This window comes from Drosophila serrata, unplaced genomic scaffold, assembly GCF_035046125.1.
Source record: "Drosophila serrata isolate PLE 108 unplaced genomic scaffold, ASM3504612v1 contig_308, whole genome shotgun sequence".
Taxonomy (NCBI): domain Eukaryota; kingdom Metazoa; phylum Arthropoda; class Insecta; order Diptera; family Drosophilidae; genus Drosophila; species Drosophila serrata.
In genome coordinates, this window is record NW_028257206.1 from 3631 (window position 1) to 16986 (window position 13356).

The 13356-nt window shown below is 39.1% G+C and overlaps 1 protein-coding gene across 1 annotated transcript; it reads left to right on the forward strand.

The window, feature by feature from the left end:
* The first annotated feature begins 667 nt into the window (after nt 1-667).
* Nucleotides 668-1036, forward strand: LOC147642989 (uncharacterized). Its single transcript, XM_086837413.1, has one exon. The coding sequence runs from the start codon at nt 668-670 to the stop codon at nt 1034-1036; it is 369 nt and encodes a 122-aa protein (XP_086693539.1).
* The last annotated feature ends 12320 nt before the right edge of the window (nt 1037-13356 follow it).

The window sequence follows — 13356 nt, forward strand, 5'->3', positions numbered from 1 at the left end:
GGGATGAGGTGGACGAGAACGATCAATTTTATTCCCAATCAGCTATAGATGATGATTCTTCATTCTCACCACCTGATCATCACTCACATCAATCATCACCAGTATTATCAAATCAAGCGACTGCTCACACAACTCAAACCTCCCCCCATTCATTGCATTGGACGACAATGCACCCTTAATTGGAATGTCGGAATATAACATAAATACTCCAGGTGGCAGCCAAAAAAGTGGAAATCCACCCGTGGGGAAACACACGGCTAGGGCAAGGATTCTGGAGGCCCTACCCAACACTCCATCACACCCCGTCGAGGCGGTGGCTGACTTGGCCGCCTCGGTAGGTACTGCACCAAGCCAGGAGACGGTAATGGGCAAGGGGGATCCTGCTGCGTTCAGGAAGAGCAGCTTCATGGCCCGATCCCCACCCGTCGCGGCGTCCCCGGGGCGAGGGCCCCCCTCGCTGCTTTAGATGCCTGGAACTTGGGCACATCGCCATCAGGTGTAAGAGCCTGGTGGACAAAAGCGGTTGCTGCATCAAGTGTGGCGAAGCAGGCCACAAGGCTGCTGCCTGCAGTTCCGGCAGAGGAGTCGGCCCTGAAGAGGCGAACCACCAGCCGGGCAGAAAAAGGATTCCGGGCACAAATGGCGGGCTCGTCCGTTCAAGACCCGAATGCAGCTGATCCAGCTCAACCTAAATCACTGTAGGGCTGCGCAGGACCTGCTGACGCAGACGGTGCGCGAGGTAGGGGCGGATGTGGCCATAATCAGCGAGCCCTACATGGTTAGAGAGGGAGGAGAGTGGGCCAAGGACCGCTTTGGCAAGGCGGCCTTGTGGCTCTGTGGCGACGGCCTGCGGCAAATGTCCAACATCCTGGCTGCAGATGGATTCGTGAGGGCGGAAGTTGGCGGCTTCCAAATCTATAGCTGCTATCTGGCGCCTAGCCTCCCGCTGGAGACGTTCAGCAGGATCCTTGAGGACCTCAGCAGTGATCTACGTGGAAGGGCCAACGTCATAGTTGGAGGTGACTTCAATGCTTAGGAACAGGAGTGGGGATCGGTCCTGACCAACGCCAGAGGACACGTGGTGCTCGAGGCTTTGGCCGCGACTGACGTCGTCCTCCTAAATAACGGGGGGCGGCACACGTTTGTGATAACGGGAGCCGCCTCTGCCATCGACCTCACATTTACGAGCAGAGCAATCTCCCACTCTGCCAAATGGGAGGTTAGCGATGTCTACACCGGAAGCGACCACGAGGCGATTCTGTGCTCCGTCGGAGTACCTGAGGTAGGTATCCGTTCGGCTCTGCGGCCCGCAAAAGCATACCGGCCGGACACGCTGTGCATCTGGACTTTTACTAATGCGATATAAGGCATGGAAACAGGTGAGCCGGGTGGAGCCGAAGGGATGGTAAATCATGTGGCAGCAGCGCTGGAGCATGCTGCTGAGAGGGTCGTTTCGAGGAAGTCACAGGCCAGTCTTCTTGTGGGGCGACGGGATCGCCGATCTGCGATCCACCTGCCATCGAGCCCGCAGGCAGCTGACTCGTGTGCGCGGCTCTCCGCGAGCTTTGGAGTGTAGCGATGTCGCCTGCGAAGTCTCGGAAGAGGAGGTGATTCGGTTGGGAAGGAGCGTGCACCACAAGAAGGCGCCGGGGCCGGATGCCACACCCAACAGGGCTCTGAAATTACCTATAGGTAATTTCACCCGAGGGAGTTCGCCACATTGTACTCCAAGTGCCTGGAGGAGGGAATCATTCCGGAGAGGTGGAAAAGGCAGAAGCTACTGCTGCTCTCCAAGCCGGGCAAGCCACCGGGGGAGCCATCCTCCTATAGGCCAATATGCCTGACCGACACCGCTGGCAAGGTGTTCGAGAAGATCGTGGCAGCCAGACTGGCTGCGGCCATCGAGGAGTCCGGAGGTCTCTCCCCGAGCCAGTTCGGTTTCCGGAAAGGGAGGTCCACGCTCGATGCCATTGAGATGGTCAAGGATATAGCTCGTTCGGCCATCGCGGGTAAGAGGTGGAAAGGCGGCTCCAAGAGCTACTGTCTTGTGGTAACGCTGGACATAAGGAACGCCTTGAAGTCCCTCGTCGCCCTGAATATCCCAGGGTACTTACTAAAAGTAGTAAGGAGCTACTTTAGTGAGAGAGTGCTCTTAGTGGCGTCAGCTATGGGTTCCAGAGCGTACGAAGTCTCTGCCGGAGTCCCCCAGGGCTCCGTTTTGGGACCTCTGCTCTAGAACACCATGTACGACGGGGTTCTTCGACTACCTATGCCCAGTGGCACTACTGTCGTCGGGTTCGCGGACGACGTGGCAGTGGTCGTAACCGCCAAGGAGCGTACCGCTGCGGAAGACTTGGCGAACGAAGCGATCGGAACGATCGAGACATGGCTTACAAGCGCTGGCCTGGAACTAGCGGCGCACAAAACGGAGGCAGTCCTGATCTTGCGCAGGAAAGCGGTGGAAACGGCCGAGATCCGGGTCGGTGTAACCGTGATCAGATCGCAGAGGGCGATCAAATACCTCGGCGTCCTAATCGACACACCTGTCATTCAGGGAGCACCTGGAGTATGCCCAGAAGAACGCCAGCGGGACGGCAGGAAGTCTCGCCCGCATACTGCTCAACACTAGAGGGCCCAAGCAGATCACCAGGAAGCTGCTGACGAGCGTCGTAACTTCCCAAATCTTGTATGCGGCGCCGGTGTGGGCAAAAGCAGCCGCGACGAAATCGTACATGCGGGGCGTAGAGGCCACTTACAGACTGTGCGCTGTTAGGGTGGCGAGCGCTTTCAGGACGGTTTCGGACGACGCCGTTCTGGTGCATGGTCCTGCATAGTCCCCCTGAGGGAGCTGGTCCGTGAGAAGGCTGAGATTCGGTGTGCGCTGCGAAGTCACGAAGGACCAGGACGCGGAGCCAAGGCCGAGGCGAAGAGCGCGGCTAGAGGAATGAGCTACGAGAGCTGGCAGGCGAAGTGGGACGCCTCGTGAAGATGAAGATGAAGATGAAGATGAAGATGAAGATGAAGATGAAGATGAAGATGAAGATGAAGATGAAGATGAAGATGAAGATGAAGATGAAGATGAAGATGAAGATGAAGATGAAGATGATGATGAAGATGAAGATGAAGATGAAGATGAAGATGAAGATGAAGATGAAGATGAAGATGAAGATGAAGATGATGATGAAGATGAAGATGAAGATGAAGATGAAGATGAAGATGAAGATGAAGATGAAGATGAAGATGAAGATGAAGATGAAGATGAAGATGAAGATGAAGATGAAGATGAAGATGAAGATGAAGATGAAGATGAAGATGAAGATGAAGATGAAGATGAAGATGAAGATGAAGATGAAGATGAAGATGAAGATGAAGATGAAGATGAAGATGAAGATGATGATGAAGATGAAGATGAAGATGAAGATGAAGATGAAGATGAAGATGAAGATGAAGATGAAGATGAAGATGAAGATGAAGATGAAGATGAAGATGAAGATGAAGATGAAGATGAAGATGAAGATGAAGATGAAGATGAAGATGAAGATGAAGATGAAGATGAAGATGAAGATGAAGATGAAGATGAAGATGAAGATGAAGATGAAGATGAAGATGAAGATGAAGATGAAGATGAAGATGAAGATGAAGATGAAGATGAAGATGAAGATGAAGATGAAGATGAAGATGAAGATGAAGATGAAGATGAAGATGAAGATGAAGATGAAGATGAAGATGAAGATGAAGATGAAGATGAAGATGAAGATGAAGATGAAGATGAAGATGAAGATGAAGATGAAGATGAAGATGAAGATGAAGATGAAGATGAAGATGAAGATGAAGATGAAGATGAAGATGAAGATGAAGATGAAGATGAAGATGAAGATGAAGATGAAGATGAAGATGAAGATGAAGATGAAGATGAAGATGAAGATGAAGATGAAGATGAAGATGAAGATGAAGATGAAGATGAAGATGAAGATGAAGATAAGATGAAGATGAAGATGAAGATGAAGATGAAGATGAAGATGAAGATGAAGATGAAGATGAAGATGAAGATGAAGATGAAGATGAAGATGAAGATGAAGATGAAGATGAAGATGAAGATGAAGATGAAGATAAGATGAAGATGAAGATGAAGATGAAGATGAAGATGAAGATAAGTGAAGATGAAGATGAAGATGAAGATGAAGATGAAGATGAAGATGAAGATGAAGATGAAGATGAAGATGAAGATGAAGATGAAGATGAAGATGAAGATAAGATGAAGATGAAGATGAAGATGAAGATGAAGATGAAGATGAAGATGAAGATGAAGATGAAGATGAAGATGAAGATGAAGATGAAGATGAAGATGAAGATGAAGATAAGATGAAGATGAAGATGAAGATGAAGATGAAGATAGATGAAGATAAGATGAAGATGAAGATGAAGATAAGATAAGATGAAGATGAAGATGAAGATGAAGATGAGATGAAGATGAAGATGAAGATGAAGATGAAGATGAAGATGAAGATGAAGATGAAGATGAAGATGAAGATAAGATGAAGATGAAGATAAGATAAGATGAAGATAAGATGAAGATGAAGATAAGATGAAGATGAAGATGAAGATAAGATGAAGATGAAGATGAAGATAAGATGAAGATGAAGATGAAGATAAGATGAAGATGAAGATGAAGATGAAGATGAAGATGAAGATGAAGATGAAGATGAAGATGAAGATGAAGATGAAGATGAAGATGAAGATGAAGATGAAGATGAAGATGAAGATGAAGATAAGATGAAGATGAAGATGAAGAAAGATGAAGAAAGATGAAGATGAAGATGAAGATGAAGATGAAGATGAAGATGAAGATGAAGATGAAGATGAAGATGAAGATGAAGATGAAGATGAAGATGAAGATGAAGATGAAGATGAAGATGAAGATGAAGATGAAGATAAGATGAAGATGAAGATGAAGATGAAGATGAAGATGAAGATGAAGATGAAGATGAAGATGAAGATGAAGATAAAGATGAAGATGAAGATGAAGATGAAGATGAAGATGAAGATGAAGATGAAGATGAAGATGAAGATGAAGATGAAGATGAAGATGAAGATGAAGATGAAGATGAAGATGAAGATGAAGATGAAGATGAAGATGAAGATGAAGATGAAGATGAAGATGAAGATGAAGATGAAGATGAAGATGAAGATGAAGATGAAGATGAAGATGAAGATGAAGATGAAGATGAAGATGAAGATGAAGATGAAGATGAAGATGAAGATGAAGATGAAGATGAAGATGAAGATGAAGATGAAGATGAAGATGAAGATGAAGATGAAGATGAAGATGAAGATGAAGATGAAGATGAAGATGAAGATGAAGATGAAGATGAAGATGAAGATGAAGATGAAGATGAAGATGAAGATGAAGATGAAGATGAAGATGAAGATGAAGATGAAGATGAAGATGAAGATGAAGATGAAGATGAAGATGAAGATGAAGATGAAGATGAAGATGATGATGAAGATGAAGATGAAGATGAAGATGAAGATGAAGATGAAGATGAAGATGAAGATGAAGATGAAGATGAAGATGAAGATGAAGATGAAGATGAAGATGAAGATGAAGATGAAGATGAAGATGAAGATGAAGATGAAGATGAAGATGAAGATGAAGATGAAGATGAAGATGAAGATGAAGATGAAGATGAAGATGAAGATGAAGATGAAGATGAAGATGAAGATGAAGATGAAGATGAAGATGAAGATGAAGATGAAGATGAAGATGAAGATGAAGATGAAGATGAAGATGAAGATGAAGATGAAGATGAAGATGAAGATGAAGATGAAGATGAAGATGAAGATGAAGATGAAGATGAAGATGAAGATGAAGATGAAGATGAAGATGAAGATGAAGATGAAGATGAAGATGAAGATGAAGATGAAGATGAAGATGAAGATGAAGATGAAGATGAAGATGAAGATGAAGATGAAGATGAAGATGAAGATGAAGATGAAGATGAAGATGAAGATGAAGATGAAGATGAAGATGAAGATGAAGATGAAGATGAAGATGAAGATGAAGATGAAGATGAAGATGAAGATGAAGATGAAGATGAAGATGAAGATGAAGATGAAGATGAAGATGAAGATGAAGATGAAGATGAAGATGAAGATGAAGATGAAGATGAAGATGAAGATGAAGATGAAGATGAAGATGAAGATGAAGATGAAGATGAAGATGAAGATGAAGATGAAGATGAAGATGAAGATGAAGATGAAGATGAAGATGAAGATGAAGATGAAGATGAAGATGAAGATGAAGATGAAGATGAAGATGAAGATGAAGATGAAGATGAAGATGAAGATGAAGATGAAGATGAAGATGAAGATGAAGATGAAGATGAAGATGAAGATGAAGATGAAGATGAGATGAAGATGAAGATGAAGATGAAGATGAAGATGAAGATGAAGATGAAGATGAAGATGAAGATGAAGATGAAGATGAAGATGAAGATGAAGATGAAGATGAAGATGAAGATGAAGATGAAGATGAAGATGAAGATGAAGATGAAGATGAAGATGAAGATGAAGATGAAGATGAAGATGAAGATGAAGATGAAGATGAAGATGAAGATGAAGATGAAGATGAAGATGAAGATGAAGATGAAGATGAAGATGAAGATGAAGATGAAGATGAAGATGAAGATGAAGATGAAGATGAAGATGAAGATGAAGATGAAGATGAAGATGAAGATGAAGATGAAGATGAAGATGAAGATGAAGATGAAGATGAAGATGAAGATGAAGATGAAGATGAAGATGAAGATGAAGATGAAGATGAAGATGAAGATGAAGATGAAGATGAAGATGAAGATGAAGATGAAGATGAAGATGAAGATGAAGATGAAGATGAAGATGAAGATGAAGATGAAGATGAAGATGAAGATGAAGATGAAGATGAAGATGAAGATGAAGATGAAGATGAAGATGAAGATGAAGATGAAGATGAAGATGAAGATGAAGATGAAGATGAAGATGAAGATGAAGATGAAGATGAAGATGAAGATGAAGATGAAGATGAAGATGAAGATGAAGATGAAGATGAAGATGAAGATGAAGATGAAGATGAAGATGAAGATGAAGATGAAGATGAAGATGAAGATGAAGATGAAGATGAAGATGAAGATGAAGATGAAGATGAAGATGAAGATGAAGATGAAGATGAAGATGAAGATGAAGATGAAGATGAAGATGAAGATGAAGATGAAGATGAAGATGAAGATGAAGATGAAGATGAAGATGAAGATGAAGATGAAGATGAAGATGAAGATGAAGATGAAGATGAAGATGAAGATGAAGATGAAGATGAAGATGAAGATGAAGATGAAGATGAAGATGAAGATGAAGATGAAGATGAAGATGAAGATGATGATGATGATGAAGATGAAGATGAAGATGAAGATGAAGATGAAGATGAAGATGAAGATGAAGATGAAGATGAAGATGAAGATGAAGATGAAGATGAAGATGAAGATGAAGATGAAGATGAAGATGAAGATGAAGATGAAGATGAAGATGAAGATGAAGATGATGATGATGATGATGATGATGATGATGATGATGATGATGATGATGATGATGATGATGATGATGATGAAGATGATGATGAAGATGATGATGAAGATGATGATGAAGATGAAGATGAAGATGATGATGAAGATGAAGATGAAGATGAAGATGAAGATGAAGATGAAGATGATGATGAAGATGATGATGAAGATGAAGATGAAGATGAAGATGAAGATGAAGATGAAGATGAAGATGAAGATGAAGATGAAGATGAAGATGAAGATGAAGATGAAGATGAAGATGAAGATGAAGATGAAGATGAAGATGAAGATGAAGATGAAGATGAAGATGAAGATGAAGATGAAGATGAAGATGAAGATGAAGATGAAGATGAAGATGAAGATGATGATGATGATGATGATGATGATGATGATGATGATGATGATGATGATGATGATGATGATGATGATGATGATGATGATGATGATGATGATGAAGATGATGATGAAGATGATGATGAAGATGATGATGAAGATGATGATGAAGATGATGATGAAGATGATGATGAAGATGAAGATGAAGATGATGATGAAGATGATGATGAAGATGATGATGAAGATGATGATGAAGATGATGATGAAGATGATGATGAAGATGAAGATGAAGATGAAGATGAAGATGAAGATGAAGATGAAGATGAAGATGAAGATGAAGATGAAGATGAAGATGAAGATGAAGATGAAGATGAAGATGAAGATGAAGATGAAGATGAAGATGAAGATGAAGATGAAGATGAAGATGAAGATGAAGATGAAGATGAAGATGAAGATGAAGATGAAGATGAAGATGAAGATGAAGATGAAGATGAAGATGAAGATGAAGATGAAGATGAAGATGAAGATGAAGATGAAGATGAAGATGAAGATGAAGATGAAGATGAAGATGAAGATGAAGATGAAGATGAAGATGAAGATGAAGATGAAGATGAAGATGAAGATGAAGATGAAGATGAAGATGAAGATGAAGATGAAGATGAAGATGAAGATGAAGATGAAGATGAAGATGAAGATGAAGATGAAGATGAAGATGAAGATGAAGATGAAGATGAAGATGAAGATGAAGATGAAGATGAAGATGAAGATGAAGATGAAGATGAAGATGAAGATGAAGATGAAGATGAAGATGAAGATGAAGATGAAGATGAAGATGAAGATGAAGATGAAGATGAAGATGAAGATGAAGATGAAGATGAAGATGAAGATGAAGATGAAGATGAAGATGAAGATGAAGATGAAGATGAAGATGAAGATGAAAGATGAAGATGAAGATGAAGATGAAGATGAAGATGAAGATGAAGATGAAGATGAAGATGAAGATGAAGATGAAGATGAAGATGAAGATGAAGATGAAGATGAAGATGAAGATGAAGATGAAGATGAAGATGAAGATGAAGATGAAGATGAAGATGAAGATGAAGATGAAGATGAAGATGAAGATGAAGATGAAGATGAAGATGAAGATGAAGATGAAGATGAAGATGAAGATGAAGATGAAGATGAAGATGAAGATGAAGATGAAGATGAAGATGAAGATGAAGATGAAGATGAAGATGAAGATGAAGATGAAGATGAAGATGAAGATGAAGATGAAGATGAAGATGAAGATGAAGATGAAGATGAAGATGAAGATGAAGATGAAGATGAAGATGAAGATGAAGATGAAGATGAAGATGAAGATGAAGATGAAGATGAAGATGAAGATGAAGATGAAGATGAAGATGAAGATGAAGATGAAGATGAAGATGAAGATGAAGATGAAGATGAAGATGAAGATGAAGATGAAGATGAAGATGAAGATGAAGATGAAGATGAAGATGAAGATGAAGATGAAGATGAAGATGAAGATGAAGATGAAGATGAAGATGAAGATGAAGATGAAGATGAAGATGAAGATGAAGATGAAGATGAAGATTTTTTTGTTCTTTTGTAGTTTTCAACTTTATAAATTTTGTATAAACTTTGAAAAATTGATTGCATTTTTCCACTCTGGATAGATCAAACCGCCAACTAGAAGTGATTCTTAGTACTCAACTAGTCCATACGTGGACCCACGAAAATCAGAAAATGTATAGCAAACACTTGACACTTTCTTACCCTTTCCATCCTTTTTAAAGCCAGCTCCGCCTTCACTGAGAAACCGTTACACCCGCCATCCCTATTTAGATAAGCTAATATATGACATATATGTCATCACACGCATTCGAAAAACTCCAGATGCAATGAGTGTGGGAAACCCCTTCCTCTCATCCTTTTTCAAGGAGGGGACTGTGGGTTTCTGACCTTCTATGGGAAAACAAATGACCTTTTCAAGTATCTCTCAAGGAAAATCACATCCATCCCTTTTTAAAGTGAGGATCGTGGGTGAACGTCCACGGGAGCGAACGGGATCGATGCGGTCCAGGATCGCGGCGGTGCGACCTTTTCAATTGCCTCCCCCGTCCCTTTCTTTAAGTGAGGGACGTGGGAACGTACACGTGCGCTCCGGGATCGCACATGATCGCTCCCCTCCCTTTCGCACTCGTATCCACATCCTTGTTGGGGCGCTTGAACACTTGTTCACAAGTGTCCTTTTACATACACTGACCCTAATTAATTGCATCTTTATTACCCCCATCCATTGACAGGTTGACAGCTAACCCTCATTAATTGCATTTTTATTACTCAAAGCAAATACATTTTTTGACAGCTAACCCATTAATTGAATTTTTATTACCCCTTTTGCCGACATCAAAGGTCCCGAAAATCCCGTTTCCCTACTACTAACAACAACAACATGAAGATGTCCTCCACCACCACCAACAATGCTAGCAACTCCTCATCCAATGTACCTGTTGGTTTGACCCAACAGGATTTGGATGATCTATTATTATGATACTACTATTGATAATATTATATTATGGGACTTGAAGAAACATTTAAACCTATAACAGAACCATATCATGAACTTGTTAATGATAACAAAAAAATATATCACATATTACCCAAGACTCATACAAATAGAAAGAATGAAATAAAATCTAATCAGAAGAACATAGCATCAGACTTTGAAACACCAGATATGAATAAAAAGAGGGAACTTTTATTTTATGAAACAAAGAATCTTAACTCAACGGCTAAAAATAATGATAATGAAGTCAAGTCATATGATTGGGGGATGAAGAACAATATTAATGATGGAGTTGCTGATGATGATGATGATCAATTCTATTTTCAAGCAGCTATAGAGGAGGAGCACTCTGACCCCTATTACATCACCTGTGGCATCAAGTCAACTCCCTCTTTACACATCGAGTTAAATATTGGATCAATCATCGAAACATGAGGAGAGTATGAAAAATTTCAACATTAGTGAACTGGTAAGAGAACGTGTATTGGATAAGACTTATGGTCCTAGAAAAAATGAAAATGGTCAATTAATGCTTAGGAGCACTCATATAATTGTTTCAATCAAAAAAATTAAATTTTATGATGGTCAAAACTGGCAATTTACAAATGGATTATATTCTTTAATATGTCATTATCTTCCACAAAATTATAATGCAAATGAATTGGAAATTTATAGAAAAATTTTAATAAAACAGAATGTCTATCGAAGGAACTTTCTTCCAAATGGACAGGTGAAAGGAACTAGGGCTTTGAAGTATTCAGAAATTATAAAACCACTTTTAGCTAATTCACCTATCGCCGAGTCTACACCAAAACTAATAAAGCAATGAAAACAGGGACTGGCTTTATGAGACTGGATATGAATAAACCAAATTATGTGTATTGGGATGATCCCAACGAATTGGTAGAGCGATTACAACTATTAATGGCATCACAATCTGTAGGAAATACAAGTCACACAAATGAATAATGTCTATAATTGAAGAATTGAGAGAGGCTCAAATAATTCATTAATAAACTATATATTTAGACATTTATGAATAAATAAGTTTATAATCATCATGTCCGTTGACACGTTTGGACGCTATACACATGAAAAGCAGAGCACTAGATAGTCAGATAAAACGATATGAGAAATCAGGAATAGGACTCTATCTAGATACGGATGAGGGAAATAGAGCTCTTGTCCGCTGACTTAATTTTCCGAAAACTGATGAGTTGGATTGATTAATCTGAAATTTTATAATGAATAAAACACATGGGGAAATTCTTTTTTTTTTTTCTTTTTTTAAGAATTAATTTAAAGTTATTTATTTTAATTATAATAATTTTTTTGGATGTAAACTTTTTTTAAATAAAGTATTATAATCAAACTTAAATTTTTAGTTTTCTTCTCCATTTGGTTGCGCCAATCCCTTGACTGAGCTTTCAAAGTAGTCATACTACTCATAATCTCATTTTCAATAGTTTTATAGTGCCCTATTGCTAAAGTTGAAACTCAAATGTTATTTTTTCTAAACCACTACGCTTTATACATTTTGTTTTTCTTTACACACTTTTGAGGTTGACTACCTTCAATTTCAGATGTGTATGCATATATCTTTGACCGCAACCCTACAAACTCAGTCATCGACCTTCCATTCAATTCATCCTTAAAGGAACCTAAGCGCTTCTTGGTGCACTGTACAAAATTATACTGCCTAGCCAATTCATCTGAATACTCAGAGGTGTCAAATTTGAACTCAACATCATCCCTAATGTCTGCATACAAATCATTTGTTTTTATTGAATAAATAAATGAATCCATATAATAAATGAATCCATATAATTTAGTTTCAGTGCATCACCAATTTTGGGTTTCATATTCGAATAATGAAAATCGTACATTTTCCATTTTGAAAGTTCTAATACTGCGAGACCTAAGTATAGCGGCTTATCACAAACATTCCGTAGCTTCTTCAACTGCATTGAATACAGTTTGTCTGTAAATTTTGTTGCGCTATGAAAATTTGCAAATAGTCGTGGACAACCGCCTTGTGGACCAATGGGTGCAGCTTCCCATTCCGTAATTAAGAGGACATCAACACGCTTTTCATTATTTTTAAGGCTTTTACCGTATATACTATTGTTTAAAAGCTTAAAGAAGTCTTTCTCAAAAGTATTTTTAGCCCTAGTGCTATGCTCTGTATTGATGTCAATATATTTTTTCAACCAAGGCTTTTGTTTGAATTGGATGATTGAATGTATTTTTTTAAGGGTTAAGCCCTTCTTCAGACACAGTTTCAATGTCTTATAATGAGTGATATAGTTTCGTTTATCACGGAGATCTGCTATTAGTTTTTTAACCTTTAAATTTTTGGAGGGGAGCTTGTTGGCTGAACAATAAGGGAGGTCATTATGAAAATCATGTAGTGAGTATGGATATTCTAAGTCAACCTCTAGAATATAACAAAACTCACTATCATCACTAATGTTTTCAACATTAAATGTATTTACATCTTTCCTTTCAAGCCATTTAAACTCACCATAGGGTAAGGCTTCAGACATGGCCCAACCATACAAATTATTTGCATTCAAATACATTAAGTATTCTGATTCTTTTGAAGAATCAAAATCTTTAAGGTACTTATGGTTTGTACTAAACCCCCTCGAATTCCACACTGTATATATCTGATCAAATCGATGTCAGTAAGCAATTCGAGGGTTATTTGTGTACTTTTTAGCATAGCATCCCAAGACAAATCTGGAATTGTGAAATAATATGCAGGGTCGAGTTCATGGATTTCTAAACAAATTCCTCTAAAATTCTGAAATATATCGGACAACAACAAAACATCAGTTTTTAAGTAAAGTTTTAGAT